The following is a 16,984-nucleotide window of genomic DNA, read 5'->3' as shown; positions in this document are numbered from 1 at the left end:
AGGGGTTGGGGAAAAATAGTCTTTGAAGAACGATATACTTTGTAAACCAAATACCCAGAGAGGATGAATAATATTGACTAGTGGAGTAGAAGGATTTTAACCTTCGAACCACTTAAAAACGTGTCTTGAGTCACCTAGTTCATTATATAAGATTTCATATCTGTGACGATTCTACCTTGAGTGCTAATCTCTTTCTCTTCTTCTCTTAATTACCTGTTGCCGAAGAACCGCGTCAACAGGAATAATATTGAAATTTTGATCCTGATGAGTACAACTATTCTCAGCCAATAACTTGCTAACCAAAATATCCTTATCATTATCCCGCCCAAACACGTCAGTTTCAATAACAAACGAGGTTGTCCTAGGTCGCTTTATAGGTTGCTCTAAGGTTATTGTGCTAAGTTGAAACCTATCTTTCTCTCCAACAATCCTATCTAGCTTTTTATTGAGTTCTTTGATTTTGTGTGCGATGTCATGACGCAGAGTAATTCGATTAACTTTGGATTTGAAACAAGAAAAAGGTGATGCAATAGAGAGACATACCTTCTCATTAATGCTAGTGCGAGAAGAAGAAGCATGTTCATTTTGTAGTTTCTGATCTATTTTGAGTTTCAAAATAGCACTGCTCCACTCATCCAACATGTTATCCATGTCGAACGACACATCTTTCAGCCTATCCATCCATTTTCTCACGCTTTGATCAGCAAATTGTCTTCTTTCCGCATCTTCGAGCACAGCATGAAGAGCTTCCAAATTGGTCATCAGCTGTTGAACATCTTCATCCACGTCCTTCACCAGTCTCACATCTTCATCAAGTCGTTGAAAAGATAGTGAAACAAGCACCTCTATGAGACCAGAAACTAGAGCCTCAGCCATGGCAATGCTTTGAGCTTCAATACTTATAGTCTGAAAACATAATTGATTCACAATAATAGAAATGAATTGAGAAACAATTATCTTTTACAAAGAGAAAAGAATTAAAGGTCATCATAAAAAAAAGGGAATATACTTATTTGATACCTTATGTTTTTGCAAAGTATCATTTTGGTACCCTCTGTTTTCAATAATGCTTATATGGTACCCTGTATTTTAAAATTGTACATATTTGGTACCCTAAACTCAGATTTGATAGATAAAATTTTGTCAATTTAATCAAACTGCTGTCAATTATGTAAGTTACAAATTTAAATTTAATTACATAATTACATATAACTGATGACAGTTTGATCATATTGACAAAATTTTATCTATCAAATCTGAGTTTAGGGTACCAAATATGTACGATTGTTAAAATACAGGGTACCATATGAGCATTATTGAAAACAGAGGGTACCAAAATAATACTTTGCAAAAACACAGAGTATCAAATAAGTATATTCCCTAAAAAAAAAAAAAAAAAAACGAATATCAACATTGTCACTATTTGTGTACCACACCTTATCTTATCTTATCATGAATATCAAAAGTCTTTCTTTTGGTCCATACATATTAATAATAATAATAATTATTATTATTATAGGGGAATTCGGTATAGCATAGTATAAGAAATGTGTACAGAGATAGTATAAGTACTGTATGTTATTCTTCATCTAATATAATTATTTTTTCCCTAAAAATATCATAAGAATAAACCATTATACCATTTTTTTCTACAAATCTTCAAGAAAAAGAATCAAGAACTGAAAAAAAAAACCAACAACAACAACTCATGCATGAAACTTTATAAACAATTTTAAGAGAAACTTACACAAAATTAATCGAAGAAACGAGAAAAGTAGATTTTTCATCCAATACAATCCAATCTACGTAACAGTTCATATCCATTCCAATCTGCAATAGAGTGCATTGGATAAGTTATTTAGAGCAGTTATTTTTTTAATATTAAATTGTTTAATAATTTTCACTTAAATATACTTATTTTTTTTCACATAACCTCCAATCCAATAACAAAATAAGCAATATCCTGTCCAATGACACATTATGCAAGTTCTTGCTTGAGTAGTCTCATAAAATATAAAGAATAAAAATCCAGCTACTAACTCTTCAACAACACCCGGAAGAATAATTCAGTAAGTTCTAAATAAAACAACAAGCTTTTAAGTCTCCAACAACAATAAAAGCAAGCTCCTACAACATCAAAACAACAAGCTTCAGCAACAACTCCTAACAACAAGTAGAGAAATAATTATTAGTAAAATGATGTTACTAACTATATCATCAACTTAATCAAATGTGTGTTAGGTTTTATGCCGTTATAAAATCATATTTCTTATGTAATTTATTCATTATTGATAAAGTAGCATAAATAATTTTGTTTAATCAAATTGTGTTGTTTACATGATTAATTATTATTAATATAAATATTTATAAAATCTCAAACATATGTATAATTACAGATATAGTGACTCGGTCACAGTGGATTATAATTAAAATTATATGTTCAAAAGTATTTTGTCCTAAGATTAAATCAGTACACTGGATTTTTACTGATTAGATAATCTACGATAAGATTTACTTACACATCTGGTGTGATGTCATATCCAAGACATTAACCAAGTAAATAAGATTTGATGTATTTTATTACATTAGACTGGATCAATATTGATTATTGACAAGATAAGTAAGTATCATTATTATCTAATCTTATCATATCACAACGTTAACCATAGGTCAATTCAATCTTAATTTTGGGTGATTAATATTATATTCTACTAATTGTATTAATAAAGTCTTTTGATTTGTCCGTTACTGGCTTACCCTATGGACTAGCTCATACTTACATATTGGAGATTTTGTAGTATAATTGAGTGAGAGTATTTATCATAGATATGAAATCTATAACTTCTGTTTAAGAAGTGAAATGATGATTTTCTTTTTGCTTGGTTCACGTGTTAAATGATAGAGTACTCATTTCTGTAATTAAATTTACGGAAATATCATTTACAAGGAACTTTATGGGAGTTAAGAATAAAATACTAATAAGGGGTAAAACGGTAATCTTCACCAATCTCATTAGTAGATCATCTATAGAGGATTGAATGATAATTATGGTTATAACAATGAATAACGTATTTATATTTGGTGTAAAACGTTCTATGAATTCAAGAGTGCAATTATGAGTCTATAGCGGAGTCATGAGGAAGTAAAAAGGTAGTGAGATTATTTGTTATAAATAAACTCACGGTAATTTATTGGAGCTTGAGTTCATGGATCCATGGTCATCTCTTATCAAAATGAACATAATAGTCTTGAATAATTAATTTAATTATTAATTATAAAAATATCATATTGACTAGGTCAATGAAAATAAATAATATTAAATTAATTATTGATATTTTGTGAGAAAAGAAATAGAATAAATTTTGAGGTTTTTATTGCAAAGTCACAAAAAAATAGTATTATAGCCAATTGAGATAATTTTGTTAATATTGATAAATTGGTATTAATATTAATAAAATGAATTAAATAAATGTCAAAATTATAATTGGTTAATTTTGACAAGTATTTAATTAATTATAATTATTAAATAATTACATAAAATTGGTAACTAGAACCTACTTTATGTCCTAGATAATTGCCTATATATACTAGTGATATAGAATGTATTAGGTAAGATGAATTTGACAAGTTAAAAATTCACTTATAATATTCTACACCTAGCCATCCACTCTCTCTTAGTTTTTTCTCTAGGAAATCTCTTCTCATGTGTTGAAACTTGCCTACACAAACCCTAGATTGTTTTAGACAAAGTCTTGGAAGATTGTGGTATTATTTCAAAGCGGTTTGGACTCCTTGCAATACCTAGCATTCAACAAGGACAAAAGGTTAGGGAATCTAAATGATGTAGTCATTGTTCTGCTACGCATCTCGTAAGTATTCTAATAGTTCTATTATTGTATTTATGTATCTATTTAGAATTCACATGCTTGTATGATTTTATGCTTTCTATTATTATAGAAATGGTGTGGGGCAGCTGGCTTTTGTTGTGAGACAAAAAAATATAAACAAAATAGACAACACTGAAAAAGTAGTAGTAGTAGTTACAGGGGAAGATATTGAAAAGAAAATAACCAAAAAGGCAAAGATAGGAGAAAGTGGTGAAAGGTAGCTGGCTGGTGGCTCAAAGAGAAGAAATGATGATACTGATATAGTGTTGAGAAACAAAAGGGTTAGGGTTGCTTTGTTAATTCTTTTTTTTTTTTTAGTGTAGGTTGATTTCTTAATTTAGTAGCTGCCTACATTGGTTTTTTTTTTTGTATATTTATTTATTAAAATTTCATCACCAAACAAGAGTTGATAATGGTGGCAGTAAGTGCTTGGTCTTTGTTATGTGTGACCGAAAAAATACTTAATTATATTATATATATTATTTTTTTAAATATATTAATAAGTATGTGCGGATTGGATTGGTTATTCACGTGTGAAAGTATATTTAATCCGCATAAGTACGTATTTTAAATTTTTCAATCTAATCAAATCATCACTTTGCGGATTGGATCGTGCAGATTTGATTAGATCGGATATTTTTTGAACACCCTTAAAAAAAGTGTCGATTGGAAGATCGAGAACAAGGAGGATCGTGTGGAATCGAATGTGTGACGATCACTTGATTTTTTCCATTTAGAGAACATGCGAGGGCTCTGATTTTGTTTCAAAAGAAAGAGTGAGAGTGATGAAGAATGAAAGAAGAGGGGTATACATAGGTTTAAAATGTGGATTTTTAAGTGAATTGGGGCCCTTGAATTAAAATTAAAATGTGATCTCAGGAGCCGTGTTCAATCTCAAAAAGTGGCGGCAAAAAATAGAAGGTGAAAAGACGTGGACTGAAAAAGAATACTTGAGTACTCTCAATATTCATTCCCGTAATGACATGTGTCTATATTCGAATGTGCTAGGCGGACACGTTTCTCGAAAGAGAAATTTAGAAGTTTTTTCACGAGACTCGAAAAAAATACTTTTAAAATAGCAAAATGTTATCTCCAAATAACACATAAGCATATAACTAAGTGTATATGATGTCAAATTAATATTCATTGACATTTAATTATTTTTTATTTTTTTCAATGCACATCTTTGAGACTTTGACAATACCCTTAGTCATGTGCCTATGTGTTATTTAACGGATTTTAAAACGAAAAATGGATTAAAACTAACAGAGGGCCGGAAGCTTATTAAGTTGGGGATTTAATTGCCAAACAAATAGGGTTGGGGACTAAAATGCTAAATGCAGGTGAGGTTGAGGAAATTATCCTTTACACTACAATTTAGGAAAAATTCATACACATGGAGCATTTTTTTTTTCTTTTTTTATATATATTTAGCCTTTTTCTTTCAATTATAGGATTTTGTATTGCCCTTCCTACGGTTTTAAATTTTCTGAGTTGTTCCATCTCTTTGTACACACCTCTTCTTCTTCTCTCACTCACGATCAACCTTTTTCAAAACTATCATGTCCCATATTTAAAATTGTTAATTATTGGTTTGGATAGTGTTTTTTTTTAGTTTTTCTCTCTTATTTATCGATATCAAACCATAAAAGGTTTGAAATGATCGTTTAAAGTAGGGCTAGTTCCGGTTCTCCATTTCGAAGTCATTAAAATTCCCAAAGTTCTAGCAAAAGAATTTCTTTATAAAATAAAACAAAAATATATACTAACTCAAGTTGATTTCAAAACCAATGGCAATTATGAAAATGTGTGTAGCTAGCAAGTTGTATGTCATGAATTATTATTATTAATAAGCAAATGGAAAAATGGCTTGAAAGATGCATCATTATGTTATAAACTACTTATAAACATTGGGAATAACTACAACGCATCTCTTTTTTTGCAACACTGGTACATTTTTTTTTTATTTTCAACACTTGGATAGATATAATCTAAATTTTTTTTTATATAATAGTATACTACAAATTTTTAAAAAGTTCCAAATAAATTATGTACCAAAAACAGAATCTACACTTTTTGTTGCACGTGTAATTTGCCAGTCTAAACTCTATTTTCAACTTCGTAAATTATTCAAAATTTCTTGAATAGCAAAATGGCTTGAAAGTGCCATCATTATGTTATAAACTTCTTATAAAGATAAACATAAAAGTTCTATGGTCTCTATTTGAAGGAAGATTTTAGCAAAAGCTTACTAGTTTAATCACACATTTATAAATAAAGTTAATCACATGTTGTGAAAAGTGATGACACAAACCAAAGAGCTATGGTCCATTTTGCAGTCACATAAGTTGATCAAGGCAGAGAGATTTATAGCACTTTTCCATGGCAAAACATGAACAGAGCAAGGCAGTAGAAAATTTGTATGCATTGTAAGTAGGTAAGTCAAAATTTGGAGAAAACAAGTCAGTAATACAGATCCATTCCACATTCCTTTAGAGGGGAAAGAAAGAAATGCAAGAAGCAGTCACATTTCACTCTAGTATCTAGTGTCGAATGCTATCGCACATAAAAGAAAACAATTTCGAGTCTGCTGCGCTAGTAGTAACAAAAACTATACAAAATCATCATGCAGTGTACCGATTCTTGGCTCCTCTGTCATGTTTCTTTGCATCATCCTGGAAAGAATGAAAGACTTTATCAGTAAGCAGAAACTGTAGAATGGAATCAGTTTAATAGATTGTGATTCAAAATTGAAATCCAATTATGAATCCTTACGTGAAATATGAATCCAATGGTTTCATTGTAATCAAGGAACTCCTTCCACTGTTTCCCAATGCTCACCTGCAGCATAACAATCAACATAAGACAGTGTCTGAGTTCTCCAAGCCATGTTAAAATTAAATAGTATGGAATAGAAAAAGAAAGTATTACATAAAATTATTGAGAACTAAAGAAACAAATGTAATGAATTCAAAAGCAATTACCTGGGCTAATTCATTTGCTGCATTCTTGGTCCAAATAGATATCTTCTCCTGTCTGGCTCTGACATTCACAACAGCACCGCAAATTTCATCTCCGTGATCGAATTGCTCTCCAATCATTGCAAGCAACTAGAAAGATGATAGAACAGTAAGTCAGAGGCTGCTGAGCTTATAATACAGCATTCTATTACAAACTCACTTTAAAGCATTAAAGTATACCGTATGCAGCCAACATGTATCAGACTTTCCTTTCTGAAAAGTCATAGTCCATTTCCCTCCATTTGAACAGATAGGATCCTCCCACTTTGGTTCAATTTTAAATTTGAAGCAATGAAAGTCTGCCCCCACAGCCAATTTACTTGGGTGATGTATGCTATTGTACATGCTGAAATGATAGTGTATGGAAAAATAAGTTGAAGTAAATAAAGCCAAAAGAAATCAGATTTTCAGAACTGGAAAACCCTAGAAAAGCAGAGCAATTAATGACAATAGTATAATCATAAAAGTTGAAATAAACCTATTATTAGTGTCTCAATGTGAAGGCCTGCGTCCAAGAATCTGACTAACATGCATGTTTGAGTCTCGTATACCTCAAGACTGATATCTAAAGTTGTAAAGATTTGTTGATTGACGAGAATAAAAGCATTAAAAAAATATTGTCTTGATCATAAAAAACTTCAACACAATGATGATTTCTTTAGTTCTAGTATCCAAATCAACACACATGACTTGAACCCTCGACAAAGTATTAAGAACTTCATATCAACAAAAAGAAAGTATCAAGAACTCAAACAGCAATGGCATGTTATTCATCAAATCATCGAATACAGTCCAATAGCAATACAATTAATCAAAATATATAGAAAAAAAGCCACAAAGAATGAACATTTGAATACAAGAACCCCAATCTCAACAAAAACAATCATCACCTAACTCTCTGCAAGAACAAGATCCAATAACGAACAATATGTAACTAAAAAAAGAATCCCAAACCTTCAAAATTCCCAACACAAGACCCAGAACCCAAAATCCCATCTCCCATCATTTGAGGGACAAAAAACCGGAAACTTTCTAGTTCAAAAAAACATCTTTACCTCCAGAATTCCTCGACGGTGGTGAATGTGTAGATCGGACGAATAGAGCTACCCCAAGCAGCTTGCTTGGATTTGGCGGAAGGGTTATCGAACCAAAAGGTCCAAGAATGTTCGAGAGGGTGAGGCTGATGGACTAAGGCCTTGGAAGGGTTAGAAGAGCTGGAGTCCTCATCCCCGACGATCTCTCCCTCCTCGAGATCATCTTCTTCGTCGTCTCCACTGCGAGCCCTAGGGTTTGGGTTTGGGATTGTGATGGTTTGATTGTCCTCCACTACCATTTTCGGATTCTCTCTTTCTTTCTTTCGTTCTTTCTTTGGGATTTCTCTTCTTCTTCTTCTTCACCTCTCCCGTGGTATCTGAAATCTTTTACGGCCCAATTTCTATTTATATGCGTAGCTAGCGGGCCTAGACTGTAATGGATTGGGCTAGTCTTTTATAAATACCTATTATTATTATTTTAATGTTTTCATAACTTTTTTACTGTTGTTGAAAGTTTTGTTTTTCTTAAAAAATAATAAGTTGTTTTATTACAAAAATATATCTTAAATATACTCAATATATACCCAATATTTATCGGACATCAAATATTCACAACACATAAACCAACATCGTAAAAATGTAAGAAAGAAATAAAAATGATATTTTTAATAAGAACAGTAATTTTTTTGGTGAAATATAGTTTTTGTTCGTGTTTTCACCAACTAACATGTGGCACTTATTAGAGAAGTGATTAAGCTCCATGAGAGCTAATGAAGTCCTTAAGAGCTTGCCTAGAGCTCCTCGGAAGGTAGGCCATTCTCAATCTGTTGTGATCTGCTCTCGGAGATGAATGTCTTCAAGGGAGTTACGCCCCGATGACCATTATCGTGGTCCTCCCATTCTCTTGTTCATTTAGTCCTCCGGGTTTGGAGAGTTGTCCTTAGGGGCCGGAGTGAAGTGTCAGGTGTCATGCACGTCGACCCTGGTGTCGTGGTCCTCTTGTTCTCTTGTTCCCCACAAGTAGTGGTGTCGAATCCGTACATTCGACAAGCAGCCATTGACATTGTCAAGGGCGTGTCTCCCTAAAAGTTTGTTGGATGTAACCTCGGAAATGAGCTTTGTGTGACGCATGGGCCCACCACCACCTTTACTACGAGAGTATATATTAATTAGCATTTACACCTTAAATTACGGGGCATGTGTAATAAATCTCCATTGTGGGAATTAATTGTCCTCAGTCACTATAAATAGAGATAGGACACCTATTGTAAAAGATCCGAACTTTTTGTATTCAAAGCATTGCTTAGAGCTGCCTGAACTCCAATGAAGCATGAAATTTTCAAGCCTTCCAAAATCGTAATATAATAGACGCATAGATTAGAATTAATTAACAACCTAAACTACGTAAAATCTGTATCTTTTTACTACATTTTCTTTAATTTTTTATAATTAGTTGATAGCAAAAAATACAGTCAACAATAGCACTATATATAAATTTCCTATTTATTTCTTTCAGATATATATTGAGTGAACATTGAAATTTAAAGATTTCCTAAAAAAATATGTGGCGTGGTGTGTGAAATTTTTTTAGCAACATTCTAAATTGATGACAAAATAATATAAATAGTTTAATACTAAACTTAAATAATACAACAAAAAATTCAAAATCTAACTATACAAAGAAAGTTTAAAAACTTCTCAAATCAAGAAAACAAGAGTTTAAACAACAGAAATAAAATTGAATCTCAAATTAAAATTTTGAAATGATAAGAAATTAATATATATTTATAAAAATACGAACTGCATTACACTGTGTAGTTTGATAAAAATATAACTCACGTCATACTAAAAAAAAATTATACAACGTAGGACGATGTACCCCTTGAAAGCACACAAAAATCCCAATTATAATTATAATATATATTTAAAACAAGTTTTCATTATTGCATCACAAGATCATCGAAATACCATCGATTTTTCATCGAAATTGCATCGAAACACCATAAAAAAAGCATATAAATTGCATCAAAACGATGCATTTTCGATACAATTTCGATGCTCTTGTGATGCAATCATGAAACTTGATTTTTGGCAAAAAATAATGTTTTTTCGATGCAAAATTGATGCAATTTCAATGCAAAATCGATGGTGTTTCGATATTCTGATGTCCTTGCGATACAAACATAAAAACTTGTTTTTTTGTCAAACGATGCAAAATCGATGGCGTTTCGATGCAAAATTGATGGTGCATCGGTAATTTTTCTATGCAAAATCGATGGTGTTGCGATGCAATCATGAAAACTTGATTTTTGGCCAACACAATGCTTTTTCGATGCAAAATCGATGGTGTTTTGATGCTCTTGCGATGCAATCATAAAAACTTGTTTTTTGGCCAAAACGATATTTTTTTGATGCAAAATCAATAGTGTTTCGATGTTGTTGCGATCCAATCATGAATAGGGTGTGAGTGGTATAGAATTCAAATCAAATTTTATGTTTTTAAAATTTAAAAGTTGTGGGACCTACAAAGAAATCTTTTTTGATTTATCATTTTTTAAAACTCATTTTTAAAATAAACTTTAATCTATCAAAGGGGTTTAGAAAACGATATTTTCACGTTTTCAGTTTCATCGTACTTTCATTTTAAACCACTTTTTTCTTACATTCTCTTTATATGATTCCTATTATTAGGTTGTTTGCATTTTTTTTAGAAGGTGCTATGTACAGTACTTTTTCTTTACCCACAATTTTTTTTATTTCTTTATACAATTCTAGTGTTAGACTATTTACTCTTTATTTTTTTTATATAAAAAAGGATATTTTCTTCAATTTAAAATTCCTATCCACCTCCATAACTATATACATTTGTTAAAATATTCAATTGTAAAATTATACAAGGGGATATAACTTAATTCTAATTTATAATATATTTTTTAAAATAAAATTCAGAATGATAAAATATTTTATAAAATAAAGATTACAAAAAAATTATTATTAATAAATAAATACAAATTTATCATTTTAATTCTATACTAAAAGTTAAATATTATCAAATAAAAATAGCTAACAAAGTAAAATGTTTTTCTAAGTTCACAAATTGTAAATTGAGTTTTATGTTTTTAGATTATCAACCAATCATATATTCATTTTTTTTAAACTCAAAAATAGCTAACAAAGTGTAACTAATCACATTTTCAGATTCATATTTCCAGACAATGAATTCAAATTTTATTTGAGAATCACACGTTTCAAATATATAATTTTCAAATGGTGAACCAATCAGGCCCTTAATTTTTGGCCAAAACGATTCTATTTCGATGCAAAATCGATGCTCTGTACTGAAATTTGACAAAAACTTTGGAGGTTCATATTTTTTTCACTCAAGTATCTATTTCAGATGATTTTTTTTTTAATTTTTGGTATTTTTTTGAGATCTACAAGATTAGAATGAGAGATGTTAGAGAGAGAAAATTCGGATTAAGTGAGAAAATGAGTGTTTGAATGTTATGAGTATTTTTGTCTAAAAAATTGAAATTGTCATATATTTGAGATAATAACTTATGTTGGTATATTAAAAAAATTCACTAAGTTATCATGCATATAATATGAAATTTCCCAATCCCAAATTATAATTTTTCACTTCAGTCTCATACTTGAAGCATGGTAAAGAAAAGAAAAATACTACATAGAAAATTAATATGGTACATTATCAAACAAAGTTACTTCTTCAAAGAGTTAAAAAAAAAAAAATCTACTGTTCCTAATTTCTTGTCTTCTTATTTTTATGTCCCATTAATTATTTTAAAATATTTTATATATTTATAATGTTAATATAATTAGGAAAAATGAAAATTGTAAATAATTTAAATATATATTAAATAAATAAATAATATATATTTAAATAATTTGTGAGACAAGGAAAGTCATTTTTTTTCGTTCAAAAAAGCCATCACCTTTTTCTCTAGAACAAGTGTAATGTTGCCAAAAGCCTCCATTGAAAACACACTTATTTTATTATTAAAACTTTTTTTCGTATGTAAATAAGTGTGTACGCTATTTTTAAATTTCAACAAGTTAATATTTAAAAATAAAAAAATTCATAGTGGTTACCAGTCAAAGAAATACGACTAGTTGGTTGATAGTTTGTCCAATTTTAAAATATTTATATTGTATATGACAGAGCTGGAAAATAAATTTTGCCCATACAAATATTATAATGTACTTACCAATTCCAAAACCACACTCAAAATCTTTTCAAACCAAGAAATTTAACAATTAATTAATTAATTAATTAAATTTAATTTCTTCCTCTCCAAATTCCAAAACTACACTCAAAATCTTTTCAAAGCAAGAAATTTAAGAATTAATTAAATTTAATTTCTTGCTCTCCAAATTCTCTAAATTTCTTATAATTAGAAAGAAAGAAAAAAAAACAATATTAGTTGACCAATATAGTAACTGTAAAACAAAAATTTTAAAGCTATACAAGCTTATATATAAACTAAAAATAATCAATATTTAATTTGAGATTTTTACTTTTTTTTTTCCGTTTATTTATGCATTACATGTGTATATTATTCAAATTTTTATATTTAAATATTTTTTTTAAATCATTAACGAATTCACGTGTTGATCCAAAAAAGTACAAATCAAAATGTAATATGGAGTGTATTTAACATTTCCATGCAAGCCTATGCATAAAATAAAAAAATCAATATTTAGTAAGAGATTTTTAAGAAACCAAACCATCAAAATTAATAGAAGGAATCATATACAAAATCCCATTTATATAATCATCAAATTATGATAAGAGAAATAAAGCTTAATAATCAAATTAGAGATTCGCAATGAGCAAAGAGACAATTTATCAAACATTTTGCAAACAAAATCAAGTATATATATATTTATATATATGATCACTCCAAGTTGTATAACAAAGTAACAAAACATAGCATAAACATATCTAATTCAAACTAAAAATTACAATCTAAGAGCACATATATGATTAACACAATTGAAAAAGAAATACATACTATTTTACTAAGAAAAATTAACACAATTTCTCATTGATTTTCTTGTTGACTGACTCTCTACTATTTTACTTATACGCCAAGAAACTTCATCAACACGGATTCTTAATTTATCTTCTTAGTATTTTCCAAAACTCTTATTTTAATCCAACTCAAGTATAAAAATCAAATCTTTGGTGAAATTATGTTCTGTTGGATTATTATACACAGAACAGTTTTGGAATTTACACCCATTTTGCTTTTTACGGGGTCGTTTTGGTGGTGCTGACTGTACATGACACGTCACGCAATCCATTATTAAAATTATTATTAATCTTCTCAAACACTACTTCCAAACTTCTTAGAACCCAAAAAATACTCTTCAAAGTCAAACACTTGCGAAGTCCACTGCCTTAAACGTGTTCGGTTCAATCTGAGGTCGGTCAAAAACCGTGTCCAATTCGCTTACGAACATTTGTATAAAGTAAAATCAAATATTTTTCACATTGCACCCTCTTTAAGCATCAAAAGCAAACGTTTTTACTAACCCTTTAACTTGAATCGATCTGTTCTTTTGTTCATTAATTCGCGATTGCAATGAGATTTTCCCGAGAAAATTTTCTGGGTACGGCGAAAACGACCCCAGATTCTCATCACGAGCACGAAGAAGAAGAAGAAGCAGAATCAGACTACTTTGACCAACTCCCAGATGACATTCTTCTCGTGATCTTCAACAAAGTTCTCGATGCCAAATCTCTCGTTCAATGTCTTTCGATCTCGAAGCGTTTCAATTCTCTGATTCCCCGAACCGACTCCATTTTCCTCCATCTCCCTCGAAAGATTCAACCAAAGAAGCCCCTCTTGAAGAGTCTCCTCAACAACTACATCCCCAAATCGATTCGATTTCTCAAGACCATCGTCTCCCCTAACAACAAACCCAAACCCAACAAGATCACTCGGAATGATCTCTTTTACCCGGCTGATGAAGCTTTGAAGAATTTCAAAGAGACCAAATCTCTGCATCTGGAGGTTCCATGCGCCAGCAATGGAGAAAACGACGAGTCGTTTTTGAAATGGACGGCCGAGTTCGGAACCAATCTCCAGAGCTGCGTAATCCTCGGGGGAAATTCAGTAAAGAGAGGAACTCTCCAGAAGAAAAACGACAATGGAAACAGCGAATCATCGTCTCCTCCACCTCAACAACCGGTGATGTTATCAGACGAGGAGCTAAAGCTGCGAATAGTATGGATGATATCGTCGTTGATGGCCGCCTCCGCCAGACACTACGTGTTGAAACGCGTCGTCGGAGACTTCCCAGCTCTGGCGAACGTCGTCGTTTCGGACGAGAAGAAACGAGGGAAGCTCTCCATAGGGGCGGAGCAACTCGCCGAGTTGAGATCGAACTCGGAAAACGACGATGAATCGTCGACGAAGGTTGAGCTAGAGTCGTCGTTGGAGAGGAGCTTGATACCAGATTTGAAGATGAAACTGTGGTACGTTCCCGAGCTGGAGCTACCGGGATGTGGGCGCGTGATGAGTGGAGCGACGTTGGTTGTGATCAAGCCCATGAGTGGAGCTGTTGACAATGTCGATGGTGTGTTGGGAGGTGGGTTCGATGGCGATGAAGAAGAGAAGAGCATCGTGAGTGAAGCTGTTGCAGAGATGATGAAGATGAAGAAGACTTACGTCATGGAAATGACTTCATTCTGATTCAAATAGTTTCATTTTTTTTCTTTTTTTTTGTGTGTGAGATATATAGTTAAATTCTTTTTTTTTTCTTTCTAAATATATATTAAGTGATTATTTGATGGAGAATTTTTTGTAGGTTATCAGTGAAACAATAAACATGTCATTGATTCAATCATTGAAACTATGCTTTGTTTTTTGAAGGATCATTAAAATTATGTTTGAGTTTGGTCTGTATGAAATTAGTAATTATTTGAGCAAAGTTTTATTTTCGGTGTGAAACGAATCGTTTTATTCAGAACGCGTGATTGGTTGAACTTGAAACACGACAACAAAATTAATTTTCTATTTAAAATTAATTAAAATAAAATTTAAACCAATTGATCTTGTCGGTACAAGCGGATGGAGACTAACGAAAGTACAATTTAGTCGTGGGGGAACAGTGTTACAGCTTATCTGTTATGTACTTTTCACGCGATAAAGCTTACCTTTATTTTCTTTTATTAATATATATATATATATTTATATCTTTTAAAAAAATAAATATATCTATATTTTATATATTTATTCCATATAATAAGTGGATAGATAATGAAATTTTTTTGTTTTAATAATTTTTAATTTTTTAATGTTAACTTTAACATAATATTTTTATATTTAACGGAATTTTGTAATCACTTAAATTTAAATAAAATAAAATATATAATTAAAAAAAATTAAAATAAGATATTTTTAATATATTTTACAATAATAATTATTTAAAAATAATAAATAATTAAAATATGATATTTTTAAGATATTTTACAATTATAATTATTTTTAAATAATAAATAATTATATAAATTAAAATATAATATTTTTGAAATATTTTATAATAATAATTATTTAAAAATAATATATGTTTTATAGTTTAAATAAAATTTAATTACTTAAACTCACTTATTAGAATAATATCATATTAAACATATAATATAATCTACCGTGAATTAATAAAAAAATATTTTTTACTAAACGTCTAGACTAGTGGTGCACATGGGTAGAGTTTTTAGGTTTCGAGTGCATCGAGTTCGGGTTTTGCGGATTTCAGGTAGAGGAAATTGGTACCGAATTCGGTCCAAATTTTTTGGGTTTTGGAATGATTTCAGGTTTCAAGTTTGGTCAGGTCGGGTTTTAAAAAAATACATTAATTTTTTTGATTTTTTTTATTTATGTTCGAATTCGAATGTAACCCAAACCCGTGTATCATCAATTTTAAAACCCGAAACCGACCCGAACCATATTGAGTTCGAGTTGAATTTAACCCGAAGTCGATGAATTTTGCAAAAAAAAAAAATTGAGGTCTTTCGGGTCAAATACTATCCGCACATGTGCAAAGTGACATACTAAGTCAAGCGAAATCTATTTAAAGGCCAAAGTTTCAAAAGCAATATCAGTCGACCTCACATCCATTACACTGAAGCCAATAAACTAAAAGAATTTCATAGTAAAATTGAGATCAACACTTGAAAGGCCTCACTAAAACTTATTGCATGGTCCATTAATTCTTCATAACGGGCCTCCTGTCACTACTAGAGAAAATTATATTTTATATGAGATTTTTAATAGAGTATGCAAAAATATAATTTTTTTTTTAAAAATAAAGTTATTTTATAGGTTTTTTTTTAAGAATTTTTATTTTTATGAATTTATTTTCTCATATTTTGAAAGGGTATATTTATAATTTGATTATTATTTTTTTAGCTTATTTATTTTTTATATTAAATTTTTCGTTGATTGTTTTGCAATTTTTTGTGTAATATGAATTGTGTTTATTTTATTTATTTATTATAAACATTTTTTTTAGATTGTACGTTTTTTTTTTCAAATCCTAGGTAAGGTAACCAATTACTTGATTGATCTTTGACAGTTATGTAAATATAAATTCTTAAAGCTAAGTTAAATAACATGTACCAGGAGGGGTAATCGGTTATCCTAAAATGAGCAACATTCTGCCATAAGAGGGTAACCAGTTACCATAAGAGAGGTGACAGATGAAAAAAAACATCAATTTTGAAAGAAAAAAATGAATAATACTTCATTAAAAAAGGAAGAAGAAATAACTATAATTTTAGTAACATAGGTAATCAGTTACCCCTGTGTTGGCTGATGTGTTTTAGTTTAAATCTAACTTCGATATTTTAGTTAGCTATTAATTGTGTTTCTCATATTTTAATATTTTCTTTAATAAAATTTCTCATACAAATTAAGAAAAATATAGTTATCATATTTTTGCACATTATTGGCATAAAAACCATATTTTAAAAAAATTCCCATCACTATATTAGAGTTTAAAGTCAAATGACTCCTTC

The 16,984-nt window shown here is 30.2% G+C and overlaps 2 protein-coding genes across 2 annotated transcripts; one reads left to right on the top strand and one right to left on the bottom strand.

Annotated features, from left to right (window-relative positions):
- Nucleotides 1-6,297: 6,297 nt before the first annotated feature.
- Nucleotides 6,298-8,321, bottom strand: LOC133802555 (eukaryotic translation initiation factor 4E-1-like). The gene is made up of 5 exons (XM_062240893.1): nucleotides 7,963-8,321; nucleotides 7,088-7,253; nucleotides 6,872-6,997; nucleotides 6,663-6,728; nucleotides 6,298-6,562 (listed from the first exon to the last, which is right to left on the bottom strand). Exons 1-5 carry the CDS (start codon nucleotides 8,238-8,240, stop codon nucleotides 6,512-6,514), a joined length of 687 nt encoding a protein of 228 aa, XP_062096877.1. The 5' UTR covers nucleotides 8,241-8,321; the 3' UTR covers nucleotides 6,298-6,511.
- A 5,131-nt stretch (nucleotides 8,322-13,452) lies between these two features.
- On the top strand, nucleotides 13,453-14,918 carry LOC133802657 (F-box protein At5g46170-like). Its single transcript, XM_062241008.1, has one exon. It carries the CDS (start codon nucleotides 13,548-13,550, stop codon nucleotides 14,658-14,660), a length of 1,113 nt encoding a protein of 370 aa, XP_062096992.1. The 5' UTR covers nucleotides 13,453-13,547; the 3' UTR covers nucleotides 14,661-14,918.
- Nucleotides 14,919-16,984: the final 2,066 nt, after the last annotated feature.

This window comes from Humulus lupulus, chromosome 9 (genome assembly GCF_963169125.1).
Source record: "Humulus lupulus chromosome 9, drHumLupu1.1, whole genome shotgun sequence".
NCBI lineage: Eukaryota > Viridiplantae > Streptophyta > Magnoliopsida > Rosales > Cannabaceae > Humulus > Humulus lupulus.
Note: the sequence above shows the minus strand (reverse complement) of the source record. Positions and strands in the feature narration are given on the sequence as shown.